At 43.7% G+C, this 19,927-nt stretch overlaps 1 protein-coding gene across 1 annotated transcript; it reads right to left on the reverse strand.

The window, feature by feature from the left end:
• Positions 1-1,497: 1,497 nt before the first annotated feature.
• Positions 1,498-18,957, reverse strand: LOC117268376 (uncharacterized). The gene is made up of 5 exons (XM_033644749.2): positions 18,218-18,957; positions 16,253-16,420; positions 8,500-8,624; positions 4,978-8,101; positions 1,498-2,467 (listed from the first exon to the last, which is right to left on the reverse strand). The coding sequence occupies exons 1-5, from the start codon at positions 18,671-18,673 to the stop codon at positions 1,865-1,867; spliced, it is 4,476 nt and encodes a 1,491-aa protein (XP_033500640.1). The 5' UTR covers positions 18,674-18,957; the 3' UTR covers positions 1,498-1,864.
• Positions 18,958-19,927: the final 970 nt, after the last annotated feature.

Raw genomic sequence — 19,927 nt, forward strand, 5'->3', positions numbered from 1 at the left:
TCAGGTAGTCAGCTGACCTCATTCTTTGAGCACATACTGTTGCTGAACCTAGACCTGACCAACTGCAGCAACCCCAGATCATAACACTGCCCCCACAGGCTTGTACAGTAGGCACTAGGCATGATGGGTGCATCACTTCATCTGCCTCTCTTCTTACCCTGATGCGCCCATCACTCTGGAACAGGGTAAATCTGGACTCATCAGACCACATGACCTTCTTCCATTGCTCCAGAGTCCAATCTTTATGCTCCCTAGCAAATTGAAGCCTTTTTTTCCGGTTAGCCTCACTGATTAGTGGTTTTCTTAAGGCTACACAGCTGTTCAGTCCCAATCCCTTGAGTTCCCTTCGCATTGTGTGTGTGGAAATGCTCTTACTTTCACTATTAAACATAGCCCTGAGTTCTACTGTTGTTTTTCTTCGATTTGATCTCACCAAACGTTTAAGTGATCACCAATCACGGTCATTGAGGATTTTTTTCCGGCCACATTTCTTCCTTGAAGACGATGGGTCCCCACTATCCTTCCAGTTTTTAATAATGCGTTGGACAGTTCTTAACCCAATTTTAGTAGTTTCTGCAATCTCCTTAGATGTTTTCTCTGCTTGATGCATGCCAATGATTTGACCCTTCTCAAACAGACTAACATCTTTTCCACGACCACGGGATGTGTCTTTCGACATGGTTGTTTAGGAAATGAGAAGCAACTCATTGCACCAGTTGGGGTTAAATAACTTGTTGCCAGCTGAAAGATAATCGCCCATGCAGTAATTATCCAATAGGAGGCTCGTACCTATTTGCTTAGTTAAATCCAGGTGGCGACTTTTTTTTTGGCCAGGCAGTGTATTTTCTCTACTCCTGCCAACTATATCATGGTGCAGAAGGAAGCATGTATCTACTGCTAACGTAGCTAATGTTACAGCTCAGCCAAGGAGGACGCCAGTAGTAGTAGTAGATGCATGCTTCCTTCTGTGCAGTGATAAAGTAGGCGGCTGTAGTTCGGGAGAGAGAAAATAGTTCCTGCTTGTTCCCGATAATATCAGTATAATTTTTAATATCATATGAAAAATGTATATCATGATACTCTCGATAGTTCGGCTGTGACATGGCATAGCTAAAAGCAAAATTATTAAAGACTCCGTGGTGGTTCCAAAAAGAGGAGCAGTTTCAGTAGTGTGGAATAAACTGTGGCGTCCTGAATGTTTTATGAACAGCCCCGGACTTCTCAGACTCTTTTAGCGAGTTACCGCTCAGAGGGAACTCATTCAGCGGCTCCTCTGGCAGCAGCACAGCGTCTCTCCCTCTCCTCTCTCGCAGTGTGCGAACAGGAGTCAGTGTCGTCAAGTGATCTTGGCATAAACCTCACAGGTTACAGCGTGATGATTATAGGAGAAATGGCAGAGCATAAAGGTCCAGGTGGGAAAAAACCCCAACTCAATCATATACAATTTTGCTAAAAGAAGGAAATCACCTGTTGTTGACAAACTAAAGAAATGAGAGATCATTTTTGTTTGGTTTTTACTGAATATTTGAGAAACCACATCATGATTTCTGGAAAGAGCTTTTTCAAATGTTTCTTCTCTTTGAGCACCACAAACAATCTAGTTCCAAGTGCCATCTAGTTCCATTATATTAAAGGCAGGGTGACATCTCGATGGCCGATATCTCCAACACTCAGCAACTCACACCAAAACAATCTAGATTGATAAACAGCACTACAGGTAAAAGGAACAATATGTAATTTTGATTTTCGGGTGAACTGTCCCTTTAATTCTGTGTTTGTTTGTTTTTTGTTTTTTTGAGTTGGCTTTTTTTGCTTTGGCTTGGTGTGATACAGTATTAATGCCAGGATGACCGATGGTACCAGACTAGCTCGTGCTCTTGCGTCCCTGTCCCGGAGAGCTGGCGCTGCCTCTCTTGCTCTGTGCTGGCAGCTTGCTCACCTTGTCCTTCAGGCCCTTCAAGTTGTACAGCCTGCTAAAAGTGAAGCTAAATGGAGACCTTGCTTCTTCCTGCCAATGTGTTTCCTGCTGTGCTACCGTCTGGTTCTGGGAATGAGGTTGGAGCTGCTCCCCTCTGTTTGAGTGTGTGTGGAGGAAAGAGGCCTGGGGCTTTGGGTAGGGATGTGGATTTAGTGACTGTCCGGGTCTCGTCCTGCCCTGCGCTGCTAGAGGCTGTCGTGAGAGGAGGCTCTGCTGGCCGGGGGAGACTTCGGCCTGCTTCCGTCCCGCTGCCACTGGAGGAGGTGGTCTGGATGGCAGCCTGCGAGGTGATGAGGTATTATCCAAGACCTGGAAATTACCGTGGAGCACCTTGCTTTCTGTCTGGTTCAGCTGACGGGTTTCCCAGGGACGAGGACCCAAAGACTGGTTGCCTGAGATTGGTCGCGGGGGTCTGGGTGGTCGGGAAGGAGAGGACGATCCATTGTTCTGCTGCTGTCCTCGTGGAATTTTGGGAGGAGTGTGCAAAATCTAGGGAAAGATAAGAGAATGGAGATGAGGAGGAATGTATAATGTATGAATAAGGTATCAATGAATCTGACTAGGGTTTATTAAAACACCAGTTCCTCATATTGTATTCTATTTTTACACTGCATTGTAGATGAGTGACATAAAAGCTTTGCTGCAAATGGAAAAGAGAGGTACTTGGGTACAGATGTGGGATCCGTTTTATTGTCACTCTTGTTAATATTACATGACACTGGCGAGCTTAAACATGCCAGCAACACCTCACTGACTCGAGAGAACTATTGTTAGACGAAAAGCGAAGACTCAGGTCGTCGGTGAGTGAGCTAAACCGCCGTCAATAAATGTGAAACTATCAATCTTTTACCGATTCATCAATATTGCATCAGCGGGAACACGGGCCACGCTTCATTAAAAGTATGTCACTTTAATTCACACATAGTCTCCTTGTTCAATAATGAACAAGTGTCGTGCGCTTCGACTTAGCTATGCTCTGCTGGTGCATACTCAACAGACCTCGGCAAACGGGCAGAGATGGTAACCTTGCATAGTGTGCTGCATACACAGCTGATTAACAGACAGATAAATTAATAGATAGCATGAAGCTGCATTTACAAACAATTCACACTGATTGTTAAATATTTGACAATGTTTAAACCAGCTGTGGAGCTGAGTGAGCACCAACACATCAGAGCCAATGACTGTAACACCTCTGTGAAACATCAGCAGACTTCAGCAGCTGAAATTTTGCAACAGGACGTTAAATTTTTGTCCAAACCAGCTGCTGACATAGTACTGGCTTTGTCTGTTTAGCATGGCAAAATAATTTGGGTTAATACAGTGAAGCAAAAGGTGATTAATATTTATATTTACTTCATGATTAAATATCAAGGATAAAGTTTTAAATAATAAACAGCATGAGACACACTTGTCACTATGTCGTGTAAGCTTTCAAGGTTCGTTTAATTAAACGTTAGCTAAAAAAAGGTCCGTTAGAGGACAAGTTTAATATTTGAGAAACACTCTTATTTACTTCCTTGTTGAGAGTTAGGTGAAAAGATTGATACCAATCTTGTGTTTGTACACTAAATATGAAGCTACTGCAGTTAGCAGTTGGCTAATTTAGCTTATCATAAAGAGTGAAACATAGGGAAACAGCTAGCCTGGTTCTGTCCAAAGGTAACAAAGTTCTAGCAGCATCTCAAAAGATTATTTATTAGTATGGTATATCTTTATTTAAAGGTCTTGTGTGCAGGACATAGTGGCATCTAGCAGTGAGGATGCAGACTGCAACCAACTAAAACCTCTATGAGCCAAGCATGTGTGACGAACTACACTGGCCAATGCAAAAATAACTGGTGTGCCATGTTGTGGCTACAGTTGCCCAGAACGGACAAAGAGCCACTCCACATGTAGATGTAAACAGCTCATTCTATGCTATATGAGACATTAATGTTTAGTTGGAAGATGACAAAACTACTCTGAATATGTCACATTAAACACTTTAAAGTAGCATCATTCTTTCTGCTACTGCAGTAATGGGGGGAAAAGTAGCCTATTAATGACTGCTGAGATCTATCTGACCGAAATTATCATTTATTTTTCTAATAAAATATCTTTTTTCCTAGTTCTCATGATATTTTGAGCTGCAGTGATGGAATCAGAGTGTAAAACAGCAACACTGTCACTGCGGACAAAGATTAACTTTGCATACGTTAAAATGCAGCTAAAATCATGTGTTTAGTGCTGCTAACGATCTCTCTGTTTGTTCCAGGCTTTGAGTGGAAATACAGCCTTGAAACAATTAAATGATTCCACTGACCTGTAATAATACACGGGCTACTCTTTATTACCTGTGACTCCAGACTTTCGTCCATGGATACTGCTTTTTTTTAGTGATCTGATTGGTCAGAGGCCAGGACGCTGACAGGCTGTCATCTGATACTCTGAAGTTAACCTGCTCCAGACCAGGTTAGCTGTTTAGCATAATTTACCACAGTGATTTATCCTGGTAAAAAGAGAACCAGCTTCATGGTACTGAAAACCCAGAGTTAACCCTAAAGTTACCTCACTAACTCCAAATCCTGCTTCATAGTACAGGCCTCTGGTGATTTAACCTGGTAAAAACACTGAATACATCAGTTTCACATTACAAACTTCTCCGTAGGGGCTCCTAACTAAGGCAGCCGATGCAAAAACCCGAATGGATCTATCTAGAGCCAGTATTTGGTTTGTATGTTCTGGGCTACTGTAGAAACATCATGATGCAACATGGCTATCTCTGTAGATGACCCACTCCCTGTGTGGATAGAAATGGCTCATTCTAAGGTAACAAAAACACAATGATTCTTATGTTCAGGTGATTATACACTAAAGAAAACTTATGGCGTACGCTGAACAAAATACTGCAAAGTGGTTAGAAAATTCAAATTAAAAATGATTTTGACTTTAAAAGTTGGTTTCTGTGTGATGAGGAGAATTATGTGGCATATAGATGAAAACATCTGCTGCCTGACCTTCTGTCCCTCCGTCTCTTTGATTAACTGGGGCCGGTCTTTCTTCTCCACACTGACGGGTCCTAGTGACGCCTTGTCCACTGCCTTCTCTTTGTCTGGTCTCTTTCCCTCAGAACTCTTCTTAGGTTGAGGGTCACCTGTGGACAATCGCTTTGGCTCTGTTTTGTCATTGGTTAATTCTCCTGGAGTCACTCCTCCATCGACAGCTGCTGATTGGTTTATCACCCTCTTCCTCTTCGGGGCCTGGGGTTGGGCCTCGTGTTTGTTTTCTTCTGTCTCTGTTGAATTTTCTCCTTGTTTTAAATGGTCTGCTGTTCTCTTAGCTTCCTCGCTGCCTCTCCTCTCCGTCCCCTTGTAAACTCCCTCTGTCCTCCTCTCTGGCACTTCTTCTCTCCCATTTTCTTCATTTGTGATTTCCTTTCCATCCCACATTTTTGCCTTCTTCTCAAGTAAAGGAGAAGAAGAGGAGACTCCAGCAGGTCCAGACGAACTCAGTGTTTCATTGCTAGAGGTCCTACTGTCTAGAATGCCCAATGAAGCAGCACAACTGTTAAAATTCATGTATAGAGGACTGGTTGTAGCGTAAGAAGTATTTGTAAGAGTGAAGTCAGTATGATCCTCCATCGCTTCGTGGTTCAGGAGAGAAGGAGAAGGAGAGTCGCTACATTCGTAATAATCCTCTGAGGCGGTGGAGAGAGCGGAGACGTACCCGTCGGGCGTAGGAGTTCGAAAGTCTGGAGTGTGCGACTGTGGATCCGGCGTGTGAGTTCTTGAGTCAGGGGTGGGCGTCTGCGGGAGAAATCCATCTGGAGTCGGAGTGCGTATGAGAGCCGTGAGCGACCGCGATTCTCTCTCAGGTGAACGAAAGTCCGGCGTGTGTATGTCCGAGAGATGCAAGTGCAGGGGTCTTTCAGGTGTGTGTGTGCTTCCACGTGCTTTAGGAATTTGTTCTTGGAAAGTGCTGTGCGTGTTATGTTTTGCAGTATTTGGTATGCCGTCTGTGTGGTGTGCTGGGTTAGCCTGCTGGCCTTGTGTGTCTGCAGCTGCACTGTCTTTGGATATGTGTGTAGCAGACACAGGAGTGTGTGTTAGAGATTTTAAAGAGTCCACAGTCTCTAATGCATCTGTATTATTATATGATATTCTCTGAGGTACACATGCTCTTGCAAGGTACGTTTTGTGCTCTGTGACATTCTCACTTTTTTCATTTGGCACCTCAGTGAGGTCACAGCCTCTTAGTGCTCTTTCTGGGGCCTTTATCTCTGTCTGCGCCTCGGCTTCACAGTCTGTCTGTGGGGTTAATGTGCTTTCTTTTGATGTCAAAGTCTTGGGCTCGACATCTTTTGGAATTATTTCCAGACTACTTTCACTCTCTGCTCTTGGCATGCCAGTAATCAAAACATCTGACCTGGCTTCCAGGTTGTTTCCAGCCACCAACTGCATTCCTTCTCTGTCATCGTGTCGTCCAACTGCTTCCTCATTCTTCGTCTGCTGAGAGGTAAAACTTTGCTGTGGAGATTTCTCTGCATTCTTGACATCTTTTTGTGCCCCTGTCATGCTTCCACTGACATCCTGCAGTGCTGGAACAGTTTCGGGGACTTTTTCTGATGCTACATTTTGAACCACTGGCGGCCCCGTGCTGGGCTCAGGCTTCCTGACAACATTGAACTCTGGCAGCTTCTGGTTATCGCCAGTTACACCGCCTTTGATAACCAGCTGGACAGTGCGAGGTTTAGGGATGGGAGGGGTTGAGGTTGAAGGTGGGGATGTTGAGGATGAAGGGAGGTGAGGATTTGGAGTTGTAGAAGATGAGGTAAGAGGAGGAACGGAAGAAGAGGAGCTGAGGGGGGACAAAGGAGAACAGCCACTGGTAGTCGTGCTTGTAGCAACGGAGACCTGATTGTTTTCAGAGGTGGAACTGACAGACTGAGAGCATGTAGCAGAAGTAGGAGAGGAGGGCTTGTGGCTGTCGGGAGTCATTTCAGAGGAGTTTTGTGGCTGCGTTTGAACAGCCTGTGTGTGCGGCTCTGTGATGTCAGCGGGATGACACAGGTGTGAGGTTTTTGTACTGCTCGTCTCCAGGGTGTTCGTCCTGTACACAACAGCATGATGTGTGTTTGAATTAGTTTCATTTTTAGTGTTTGATCCAGGGAGGACGGTGGCATTTTGTGTGGTGTGTGAAGGCCTCTCAGTGTTAGGAGTGGATGCTTTGTTGCTGGATTGGTGAGGTGTGTGCACATTAAGGTGAGGTGTACCGTTGTGCCCTGCATCTAGGTTGTTGTGCGTGTTTGAATGCAGTTTATTCTCAGCGTTGAGAGTCTTTATTGTGTCATTTTTGGATTCGAACTTTGGTTCAGATATAGGTGGTTTCTGTCCAGGTGCCTCTGCTTTGCTTTTGATGTCACCAGGCTGTGCGTTGAGTTGCGTTGGCTGAGCTCTGCCTACCGCCGACTCTTCAGCTTTGGTTTTATCTTGTGCTGGTTTGAGTTTATTCATCTCCTCATGTTTGGTGGTGAGCTGTCTGGGCTTGGCGACCTCTGGCAGGATTTCCTTAGGCATGCTGAATGGACTGCTAAACTTGATCGCTTGGCTGGTCTGAAACATCTCAGATCTCTGCAGATGGACCTGAGTCGGCTTTTTGGAATCACGAACGTTAATGAACCCAATAACATCACTGGAGGGGTCAGGCTCTGGCCAGGTGGGCAGGTATGGTATCAAGTTCACTTTCTCTAGAATGAGTCCAGGGTGAGTGGGAGGGGCCTCCTGTATGGCTTCTTTACTCCCCCTCCTCCGCCTCCGTTTCTTTGTTTCAGGGTTCTTGGATTCCTCTGGAGTTTGGGTCTCTTTGGGGCCATCAGAAGGGGCCGGGCTGGGGCTGCTTAAAGCAACCAGGGCGTATTTGGGGTTGTACATTTTCCTTGCAATAGCAGCAGAAGGAAGGGGCAATGCGGCCTGTTGTGGGAGGGGCTCCAGCTCAGGTTCAGGCTTTGTGGCGACTTGCCGGAGGTCAACCGAGCTAGAGGATCCGTAGAGGATGCAAAACAGCCTGTCGAACGTTTCCACTGCTTGGCCTGTAGTCACGGTGATGAGATTTCTATCCAGCCGTGATGACATCCAAGTGAAACTACAGAACACAAAGCAAATATGTTAGACTTCTTTTAAGACATTACAAAACTAACACCTCTTAATTGGAAAGTAAACACCAAAATCTCTGAACCAGACAGACAGCTGGGCCATATATACATGTATGTGGATGATAGCAGCAGCGTCTGGTTACTTAGTGACTGCACTGTACACGCATCTATTTGTCTTGTGCACTGGATACATTTACAACCAGTTTGTCTACTGTGCAGAGAATGCTACTGAACATTAACAGACACAGTGCATTCTTCATTTGTATCTCTCCATGCCACACTCATAGAAACAACGACAGGTGGAGCACACGGAGATAATCTGTTTTCTTTCACCGTCTTTCTCTTTCTCACACCCTCAGTGACAAACACAGTCATTAAGAGCACTGACCTGTACGACCCAGACACAGCTTTGTCGCCATCGATGAACATGAATCTGTGTCCCATTCGCCCTCTGACTCTGGTGCAGGACCGAGTGTAGAACTCTGATCCATGTGTGCAGCGTACACGCAGGTGCTGTAACACACAGACACAAAAAGAGTACAGATGTTATACCTTCTCCAGATTCAAAACTAACCCTGCAACCTGTCACCTGAGTGATGTGATGTTGTAAAACTATGACAGTGATAACTTCATCTTGAACTTTGACCTAACATGGTGGTGTTCTATATTAATTTAACAAAATTACAATGACAGTTTAATTTTGGCTTCTTGGGGAAAAATCCTGCACTAACCATTGAGCAAATTGTAATTGAAGTGGTCTGCTTTCAGGCTTTAGGAAATCTAGACCATGAAAGGAGACTTTGGCCAATCACAGGTTGAATCAGAATGTGTTTTCCGCCTCTTTCTCCACCATTACAGACTACCTCTGTGCAGCTCTAATAATGGACCCCCAGTCAGCAACTAAATCCAGCCAGCACAAACCCCAGATCCAGGGGTCCGGGCAGCCCCAGCTCTCCGTTGGATCAGCAAACTTTCTGTTGCTGCTGTTACACAGGTTAGACCCGGCATTGACAGTGGCCACCAGCCTTCTGTGACACCCAGTGTTGAGGGGTTTGCTCTGGCCGAATTCGAGTTACTGTAACCACCGACCGAAGTTCCCTGCTGGGGAGAAAGCGAGAGGGAGGGATTGTGGGTTGGCTAACTAGCTAATTCTTGTCTCATTTGTGGCCTGATTAAGAGGGGCAAGGAGGGGCTGAGCAAATGAGCTGCGTGCACCTGTACACTCAAATTAGATTAAATAAATCATTGTATAGGTAACACTGGGTTACTGCATGATACACGTGCATTTGCCCATGATTGTCTGGTGGGAGGGGCTTAGGACAGAGAGGGGAGAGCTGCAGGAGGAGGGTGTATTTTCTTTTCCAGATTTCTGCCTACACCAGCTTTAATCGGATATTATCAACACAACAAATATTTATAGCATCTAGTATCAAGAACAATTCTTATGATTTTATGAGGGGACCTTATCTTCTTTTTTGATTATCTGTTAGCTGATTGATGGCCACTAGGTGTGAATAAACTACATGAAAAAGGCCGACATACTCCAACATGCTCAGAATCTGTACAGCACAGATACCAATTAAGACATACATATGTCTCAAGCCAAATTTCGTGAACTATGATTTAAGTTTTCCCATAAAACACATTAACAGACATATCAAATGCAAGTTCAAACTGTGTCACTCTGCCTGTTTGACAGTACTTCTTAATAAAAACCCTACAGTCATACACAGACAGTAGGCGCACTAATTTACCACTCTCCACCTGTCATTTAAGCAAATTGCTCTACTTTTTCAAACTGCTGTGCAATTACACATACCACATCCAAACTAAGTACTGTGATTAAATCTTACACAACCCAACATCATGTTAATTGCCATGGATCCTGATTTAATCTTCGTCTTGTCTTTACATGAAGCTTTAAGTGCAGCATTTGACACCACGGACCGCACCGTTCTCTCTTATTACCTTGACGGACTTAATTGGTCACTGTTGGAACTTGCCTGTTTGCTCATTTCTGACTGAAAACACTGCATGTATACAGTAAAAATTACTTCTGTGTCAGGCTTCGGTCAGATTAAAATCTAGTGTCCCACAGGGCTCACTTCTCTGTCCACTTGTTATTTCATTATTTGGTCCAGCCAGACCACAATCAATCCACTACTTCAGAATGCAGCAGCTGGGCTTCTTACTTCTTCTTACGGGAGGAAAGCACATCACTTCAATCCTAGCTTCTCTCCACTGGCTCCCTGTTCGATTTAGGATTGATTTTGAGGTTCTACTGATCATTTATAAAGCTGGTCTGGGTCTGAGCTACATAACAGAAACATTGACCCCATATGAGCCAGTTCACAGCCTTAGATCCTCAGGTGGGGCCCATCTGGCTGCTCTAAAGTAAAGGCTTAAATCTCAAGGTGCTTGTCCCTTTGCCATCAGGTCCCCTCTGCTTCAGAAGGCCTGCTTGAGGAGATAAGGCTTGCAGAATCAGTGACTCAGTTCTTAAAACCCATATTTACAGACATTTGGTCTTTTTATTGCTTTTTTGTTTCTAGCTATTTATATTGTGTTGCATTTTTTGTCATCTTCATGTTGTCTCGCTTATGTTTGCTAAGACTGTTTGGCTTCCCTTTGCTGTATTGCCCTCTGAGTATCCTGTTTCTGCTGTTGCTTTGTCTGTCAAAGCACTTTGTAAACTCTGTTTTTAAAGGTGATATTTAGTTGTTATTATTATAAGCCCATAGTCACACAGGTAAGAATTTAGTGTGTATGTTTGGTTTTTTTTGTTGTTGCATCCTGCACACGTGAACACAGCCACACTAACAGGCCTACAGGTGTGACTATGACTGTATAGCTATAAAGCAATATAGTCATGGGTGTTGCAGTATATGGCGCTGTAGCCATAAAAGACTGTAACAACATTTCAGATAAGAGATTACACATGAAAGGGACCTCGAGCTTAACACTTTCTTTATCAAGTCTTCCTCAGTTCTCTCACTCTGACTCACTTTTTGTTTCTTTCTTTAGGACAGATATGCTTACAAATATCTGTACTTAATCCATCTCAAAAAGACAAAACTGCATCCTAATTCTGACAAAGACATATGCAGCCCTTCTTTGATGGAATGTGGAAGACATTTACTGCAGCTCATGATATCTAATAATCCATTTTTTGTCCTTTGTTGTCAATTGGAGTGCTCAGGTGTTGGAAACAGTCAGGAAGTATCGTGATGCAGTTGTTTGGTTATGATGGTGATCAGTAGTATGGTGCATACAGCAGCCCTGCAAGCTGTAAATAATAGGCCTTAAAGGAGCTGTATGTGACAATTCAAAGCATATCTATGGATCACGCTATAGGGTTGCTACGAAGTCCCTTCTTTACGCTGCCTTTGCATTTTTACACAGAACCAAACAGCATCATGTCGTCCCAGTGTGTGATTTTAGACAGCATGCCGGCAATGCAGAAGCAAAAAAGGCATGACAGGCATGAGGTCTAACACAACAGCATTGGTCTCTAATGTCTAACAACAGCCATGATGTAACGTAGCCATAACAATAATTTACCATCTTTGATATATGGCGGCTGATCTCGTCCTTTGGTCAGAGGGTAAGGAGCTCCTGAACCTCACTGTCTCCCCAGTTTGAGGACATTTTCAGCCACTGTTCTTATTCTTTGAGTTTGCCACTAACTGCTGTTAGCTGCTTTTTTTAAAATCTCCTGGTGGTAACACATCTTCAAAATGTCAGTCCCTTTTACACCGACGTCAATTCGGCACTGTTACTATCTCTGTCGCCAGCTTAAAGTCAACTCTTTCCCCCCATTCCACAATGGTATTTTTTATACAGAATGGCAAGGCAGAATAAAGGCATGATATTATGTCCTTAAACAGAGTAATAATTAAGGAGCTAATGATTGAGTTTGGGCCAGGACTGTCTGCAGATGGTTCTCAACATAGAGCTGGCTAGCACCTATTGGTGCTAACTCCATAAACAGCTAACAACAGCAACACTGATGACAAAGCTAACATTGTTAACCTGGGGAGGAACTGGAGGATGGGTGCAATGCTTCCAAGCCACCAGCGTCTCGATATCAGTGGCAAATGCTGTATGAGTGCAGAACAGAACGGCAATAATGAGCCAGCCAGTAGGACACACTCACAGCGACTCACATGCACTAACATGCGTATGCAACTGGACTATCTACCACAACAACAGAGAAGCTTGGATCATAACACGCACACAGAGCATCCCTTCATTTTGGCTCAGGGTGCCGTTAATGTATTATATCTCAGCCCAAAATGACTGCCATTCCAAAATCTAAGAGCTACTGTGTGAAATGCAGTAAATGTGATTTGCAGCTTTAGCGTGACAGTATCTAAAACTGTTTGGTAACAGATGCCCAGCTGTTTGTAAGCTGTTACAATTACATTAGTTGCTGTGAGTTTAGATTCAGACCATCTCATTTGTGGAGGGCCGTTAAGTCCTCTGAAGGGCAAAACATCAAGAGCCAGGTCCGTCTGAGGGGCCGGATCCTGAACTCAAATGCATGTAGCCAAAACATTAGATAACCAGTTATCTTGATGCACCAGATTATTCCTGGTGTGTCTCACAATAGGAACACTTGTTTTTCTCCTTCCTTTGGTCCCACCCTTGGCTCTCAGTTTGCCTCAGTGCATTCCTTTGGCTACTGATTTGATCAAATCAGCAAATTCCAATGTGTGTGCGTCTCCAGCTCTGAACTGTAGATGAGTGCTTTAGCTGTCCTAGAAAGAATTATGTGAGAAGTCAACCACCAAAGAAGCTTAATTGCTTTTACACAAAACAGCACACCAACTAACTGTCTGTGCATTTGCTACATTTAAAATGCTCTCAGTCTACATCTGGCAGAGGTGTAACATGTGCAGAAACCCCCTCAAATGACCGAAGAGTAAAAAGAAATCTGGCACCTTTTTGACTACATACTCATCCTGCCATCCTGTCCATCCCCTCCTCCACCTGCTCACTCCTGTCACTTACAGTAAAAACTCAAGCTGTCCACAAGCTGTCACACATGTCTGCTGCTCTTCCTGCCAATCATTTCCTCAATTCAGCAGTCCGGACTCGGCTCTCCAACTGTGTGGGAGATTCTGCATTAGCCGCTCATCACTGCTCCTGGTCGTAAATGCCACTTGTACAGCTGTGCCCTCGTCTATTATATTTTCTAGGATGACACATAGGACCCACAGTGATGGGAGTCTGTCAGAGACTTTGTTGAAGGATAAATTTAAAGGGCAGATCCCAGCACAGACAACAGTGTCTAACCGAGCTCATATAAAGTGCTGCTGCCAATTGTGCTCTAAGTATACCAGCTGTCAAACACACCTCATTGAGCTCCATTAAAACACCGGATCTATTTGTTAAGAGCAAGTGAACCATACAGTGGCATTAAAAAATATCAGCCAGCTGTTTGTATTGATTGCTGAATTGATGACACTCACTCTGACAACAAGTGTCAATATGTAATGGCAGCAGGTTCGGTTTGAGTTCAAATAACGATTGCTTTGTATGTATTTCTGCAACGTTTCTCAGGTGCACCACGCCCGAGTGTTACACCTGAGCTACTGTTGTTGATAACTGCATGTGAACTTGGGTCCTGCTCAAAGATTATTGTGATAACACATCCACACTGACAGTAAAAGGAAAACACAAAAGTAAAGCTGTGACACAAGCTGTTTTCTTCATGAACAGCCATTCTGTGATCAAACATTTGACTCATTTAAATGTAGGGCAGCTTGAGGCGGAGAGTGCACTGTGCAGCTGTATTACTATGTGCAGGTTTGCACACTGTACTTGGATTTGGGGCCTAAAACATGATTGAGACATCCCTAAGAACGAAAGTAAAATCAAAATGCTAAATACAGTCAAAATGGTGGCGAAGATACAAAAAACAATGGACTTATTCATCTTGTATTGTGCCTAACTTTAGTGGATGGGTTTGAAATTTAACTGCAGATGCTTTGGGTCAAAATGAGACCAAACTTTTTAATGCATGTTAGTTTTTGAGCCACAACAAACCCCAAAATTGGGCCTGCAACAGACCAGGTAAGGCCTTTTGGTTTCAGCTGAGCCAATATCAGCCGAGACAGCAGCTAATGATGGTAAAAACCAGTCAATAAAGCAGGTTTTTCAACAATTGTAACCCACCACAACTACAAGAGGTCCTTGCGCATAGAGTCATAAATATGCACATACAATATTAGACTGATTGGTCCAGTAGTTTGCAAGATTAGCTGCAGACACAGTAACACACACTCACAACCAAAGCATGATCTCCTCCAGGCTTACCTGCGGGAGCTCATAAAACAAGTAGAAAACAGCTAAAACAACCTCCTCAATCATTTGTCATGTGTAATTGTCAGATATTTAGGTTTCTAAAAAACAAACTGACACATGAGACTGCAAAAATAGCTGCTGCTTTGCATACACTGACAGAGAGTAGAGTGTGTGTGTGGGGGGGGACGTGTTCTTGTATATCTGCAGGATATGTGTGTGTGTGTGTGTGTGTGTGTGTGTAAATATGTCTGTCAGCACATATGCATTTGTGTGCACACCCCGTGTGCAAATGCATTGTTTTCATGCCTCTTGAGGTCTCCTAAACACAGCTTTCTGCATCTTCTATGTCTTACCTCTGCCTGCCAAATACTGCTCTAACACACTGTATACCTATTATGACTTTGAACTTAACTAGTACACTGGGAGCCTTTGTGGAAATTTTCCATCCCCGCTTCTCCTGTATGTTGGATCATCTAAATGATCCCCTCTATAGAAAAGAGAAATAAAGCAGCAGCATTGAAGCAAGCAAGCAAAAAGTCAGACTCCTGCCAGCCAGATACCACACTGCTATGCTAACCATTAAAGGCCTATCCTCTATGAAGACATTCTTATAGGCTGACTTGGCAGTTTGATCAAAAGATTTATGTCTTACTGGAGATACAGGTGTATTTTCCACGTAACTCTCTTTTACTTGTCCCGGCATGAGCAAAATGTGTTTTCTAACTTGTGCTTTTCATGGTAGCCAGCCAATTATGGAATAAAACAGTCCAGGTAAAGCAACAAGGTAGAAGATTCGTCTATGATACAGTGCCAGCTGGGAGGGTTTGCTGGTTGTTTGAGTACTGGTGAGTGTGTGTGTGTGTGAGAGAGACAGAAAGCAAAAGAGAGAAAGAGAAAGGGAGGGATGGCATGTGCTTTCACTTATCCACGCATAACGAAAACCTCTTGACTTCAATTGCGCGTCTTTCTTTCAAACAACAATTTGTATTCATTGTCATTCATAGCAGCGTCTTACAGATATGTTACGGTCTCAAACTAAGCTGATCATTTTCTTGCTTTCCGAACATCTGGAAATTCCACCCCTCACAATCCAAAGGTCAGATTCACTCTATTCGTGAAACATTTACTACCTATGAAGAAACTGAAATTTTATCCTCACACAATTGTTGATGAACTTTATTATTTGTCATCTTATTATTCTGTTTGTGTGACATATAATACACAGCAATATTGGTTGTTTTAGAGTAAAATATGGCCAGTTTGCCATGACATTTCCTCTCCACAGAAAATATGTCATGGTTTATAGCGATTGGGTCACAGTTAGATGATTTCCCTGGTAAAACCCAAAAAGCTCCTGGAAACACATCCTTAATTTCCAGGGCTGGTACCTGCGGTTATTCCACAGGCTAGTTAATAACATGTCGGGCAAGAAATCCAAAGTGTGGGATCATTTTGAGAAGGTGAAGGACGAACCCAAGGTGATATGTAAACTCATCTTCATTGGTCGACTACAAACATGACGTATCATCTGAAACATGGAAGTAGCTACATGCCCATTAGCCCACAGTGTCACTAATACTATTCTTTCTCACACCTTCAACTCAAACCATTGTGTTGCCCCACCCAAAATATATAATTTAATAATCAAATAAATATCATAAACATGCGGGTGACTTGTCAACTAATGACCCTAAATGACTACTGGGAAAATTCTTAGTTGGGGTCAGCCCTAGATTTTACTGAGCACATATTGACTCTCCAGATGGACTTGTTTTAACTTAGCTACAACTAAGCCTTGCCCTCTGATGCTAAACGTCAGACCACTGACTCACCTTGAGGTGTCCGGCATGCATGTCAGCCCTCTGACACATGGATCGGAAATGAGGTAGTGTTGCGCGCTCCAACAGGATGTAGACTGACACTTTCCTCTTGAAACCAGCATCTAGCAAATCTCTGAAGATGTCGACATCGGTGAACACATCCATCACCACTGCAATTACCTGGAGGAAAACACACATGACTTACATCACACCCATGTGTCAAACACTCTCGCATAATTCCATGCATACATTGTCTATGCATGCAAGTGACTTGAGGTTAATGTGAGCACACATGTACATGCAAACATAACAGAGTTTAACCTTCTCTGCCAAAACAAATACGATTCAAGTTGTTCTACGGGTTTGAGTAAAATACGATTGCACAAGTTTTTCTGTGCAAAACTCTCCAGGCGATAATTAACGCTATATATATTCTCCAAGCTCATACTGTATATGACCCATATATCTTATTTTTACTGTCGGAAACTCTTCAGGAAATTGCCATAGGATGTTTTAGACAAGTAACACATGCCACTGAGAACAGCTGCTGAGAAATAAAACATGTCACAGTGCCTTTGGATATGTCGGCTGCAGAACAGACAGAGGCACACACTCATAGGCAGTTATACACGTGCAATTGCAGTAGACATGCAAAATGTCCAACATAACAGACATGCTCCTGTCTTGCACTAGACCCTGATAAAGCAGTTTAATCAAGTTGCACTTTACTCTTTATTGTTTCACTTGGTCAACATCAGTCTGTACTCTGATCTCATACTGACAGAGCCATGGCTGCTCATGGTTACATTATATCAACATTAAAGTTAATCATCTGAATGGGCACAGCAGGTCAGAGACATTACTGAAGACCAATAAAAAAGACATTCATTGATGCACTAGTAAGGTTGTTGGAGGTTGTTGTATGACTTAATGTTGGTGAAAGTGGACTGAGTTCACTTCAGCACATTGTAAAGCAATGACAACAAGACTCAAAATGACTGCAAAGGAATGTCGCACGACTACAAAGAGACACAGAAAGTCCACAAAGACACACAAAATGACTGCACGAAGATGTAACACAGCTGCAAAGACCCACAAAGAGACAATACCAACAAAAAATTGCAATCCCCCATCCTCACATGCAGACTCAAAATGACCACAAAGAGCTGCAAAACAACCACAAAGACACACAAAATAACTACACAAAAAAAAGGAAAAAAAAAAGATGTAAACAGCTGCAAAGAGACAATACCAACAAAAAAATGCAACCCACCCACCATCCTCACAAACACACTCAAAATGACCACAAAGAGCTGTAAAATTACTACAAAGAGACACAAAATGATTACACAGAAATGCAAAGCAAATGCAAAGAGACTCACAATGACTGCAAAGAAACACTGAACACTACAAAGAGACACAAAAAGTCCACAAAGACACACAAAATGACTACACAAAGATGTAAAACTGCTGCAGAGACACTCAAAGAGGCAATAACTACACAGGTGATGACCACAAAGAGATGCAAAACAGCTGCAAAGGGACACAGAGACTCACAACAACAACAAAAAGAGGCAAAACAACCACAAAGAGACAGAAAAAGTCCACAAAGACACACAAAATGACAACACAAACATGTAAAACAGCTGCAAAGACACACAAAGAGACAATACTAAAAAAAATTGCAATCCCCGCATCGTCACATACAGACTCAAAATGACCACAAAGAGCTGCAAAATGATACAGACACTCAAAACAACGCAAGGCCAAAAGGGGAAAAACAACCATAGGGCTCAAAAACTACAAAGACACACAAAACAACAACACAAAGAGGCTGAACAACTAGAGTGCCTGCATGTCTGGTTCCTATGTAAAAGGTGGAGGGGCTTTTTACATGTCTGTGCCCAGAGGCTCACTGTCTCACAATCCGCACGTGGCCAAATTAACATTATTCTGTCCATTAGTGGCATAACATACCTTTTGCGCCTGCGCAATCATCTTCCTGACAACTTCTTTGATGTGCGCCTGGTCCTCCATTGGTGGCTGCGTGTACACGGTAGTGCGCGTGACCCCCCGGTAAGAAATGCTCTCCGGCCAGCCCAGGTCCATCTGCGGGATGGACGTGTCCGACAGGTCGGGCCAGTAGTGCTCTGACAGCGGCGGGGGCTCGTCCTCCTCGGCATCCTCCGGAAAGAGCTCCAAGCCCGGGTCATAGGGCTCCACCGCCCCGGCGAGAGTGTCCAGCTCCGGGTCTGAGAGGAAGCCGCGCAGGCCGTGGGTCCCCAGGTACTTAACAAACGCCTCGCGACCTTCCCGCAGGAAAGCCTCCAGCGCGAGCCGCTGGTCCTCGCTGTACAGGAACTCCGGTTTGGACTCGTGCGTCCGCGGGTTCACATGGTTATCGTCCAGGCACAGTATTTGGGACAGAGCCATGGCTCGCGCACAAAAGTAAACAGTAGGCTATAACTTTAACTCCAAGTTTCACGTGACGCTCCTAACTTTGGTTAAAGAAAGCTCCTTAAAAGTGCTCTAATTGGTCCTCTGTGCAGGAGTTCAGCTCCAAACGTCACACATATAACTTCATGTGGTCTCCTGCTGCGATCAGCTGTGTTAGTCCTGTGACCGGCCATGGTGCATTTAACACTCCGCCATTGTCATTCCCAGTTTCCAAATGAAGAAAGTAACCGGCCACACTGAAAGCAACAGACCGACTGAGTGAGTGAGTGACACCCGCTGCTGGCGGCACCGCCCGACAGGTGTGACCCTGACAGGCAAAACAGTAACACCCACCCACATACATACTGAAACGTGCACACCTTTGTCACGTGACCTTGTAGGACTGTTTGTGCGCTGTGGACTGAGAAATAAGATACCGGTATGTTTGATTTGACTGAATAACTCCAGTGATTAACGAGGCAACCCCTCCCCCCCTACCAAAGCCTCATTAAATCATTAGAGTGCCAGCTCCTCTCACAGATGAGACATCGCCTGAAAACCATCAGCACATCATACATAACAGTGCCGTGCCCGTTTTACCTGTTCTGTCATGTCTCTGTGCGCTGTTGCTGCCAGGATGGGAGTTTGCATTTTCCAAAGATCAAAACGAAAAGTACATAATTACTTTATAGAAAGGCAAAAACAAGATGAAGAGATTAGGGTGGAATTAATGGGATATGAAAACACTGACTGCAGGGAACAGACCATATCCCTTTAATTTTCCTTAAAATAACCATAAGTAAGAACATCTTAAACCAAAAACTGCATGTTCACTTAAGCAGAGCATTATCACTGACCTTTAAACTCAGTCCTGTATGTGTCTCCTTCTCGGTAAGCACTTTCCAAAACTTAAATAATACCATGACATTAATTACAGTAAGATTTACGCAGCCCTTCACAATAAAAGACAGCGCAACAAAGATCGCAGCCAAATCAAACACACAACCTCAAGGTTATAAGACATATTTAATAACCCTATTTGAACTTGATATTGCAAAGATCTCACTTGATTATCAGTAATTAGAATCACACGATGCAGCCCGCACTCATCTCTGATGTCGCTGTATTACATGTCATTAGATACTCTATAAAATGGTGGGAGAAAAGGAGATTACAATAAAGGCTGAAGGGTGGCGTGGCTGTTACTGTGCAGCAGGATGGTGTTATAATGTGCTGCTCTCTGGGAGGTGA

This window comes from Epinephelus lanceolatus, chromosome 18 (assembly GCF_041903045.1).
Source record: "Epinephelus lanceolatus isolate andai-2023 chromosome 18, ASM4190304v1, whole genome shotgun sequence".
Taxonomy (NCBI): Eukaryota; Metazoa; Chordata; class Actinopteri; order Perciformes; family Serranidae; genus Epinephelus; species Epinephelus lanceolatus.

What these genes read in the sequence shown, in the direction of transcription:
- LOC117268376 (XM_033644749.2), bottom strand. Translation starts at nt 18,673, where the DNA reads ATGGCTCTGTCCCAAATACTGTGCCTGGACGATAACCATGTGAACCCG. An exon ending in TGCATGCCGGACACCTCAAG is followed by an intron (nt 8,625 to 16,252) that starts GTGAGTCAGTGG and finishes TGTGTGTTACAG; the next exon opens with CACCTGCGTGTACGCTGCAC. An exon ending in AAGAGACGGAGGGACAGAAG is followed by an intron (nt 2,468 to 4,977) that starts GTCAGGCAGCAG and finishes ATCTTTCCCTAG; the next exon opens with ATTTTGCACACTCCTCCCAA.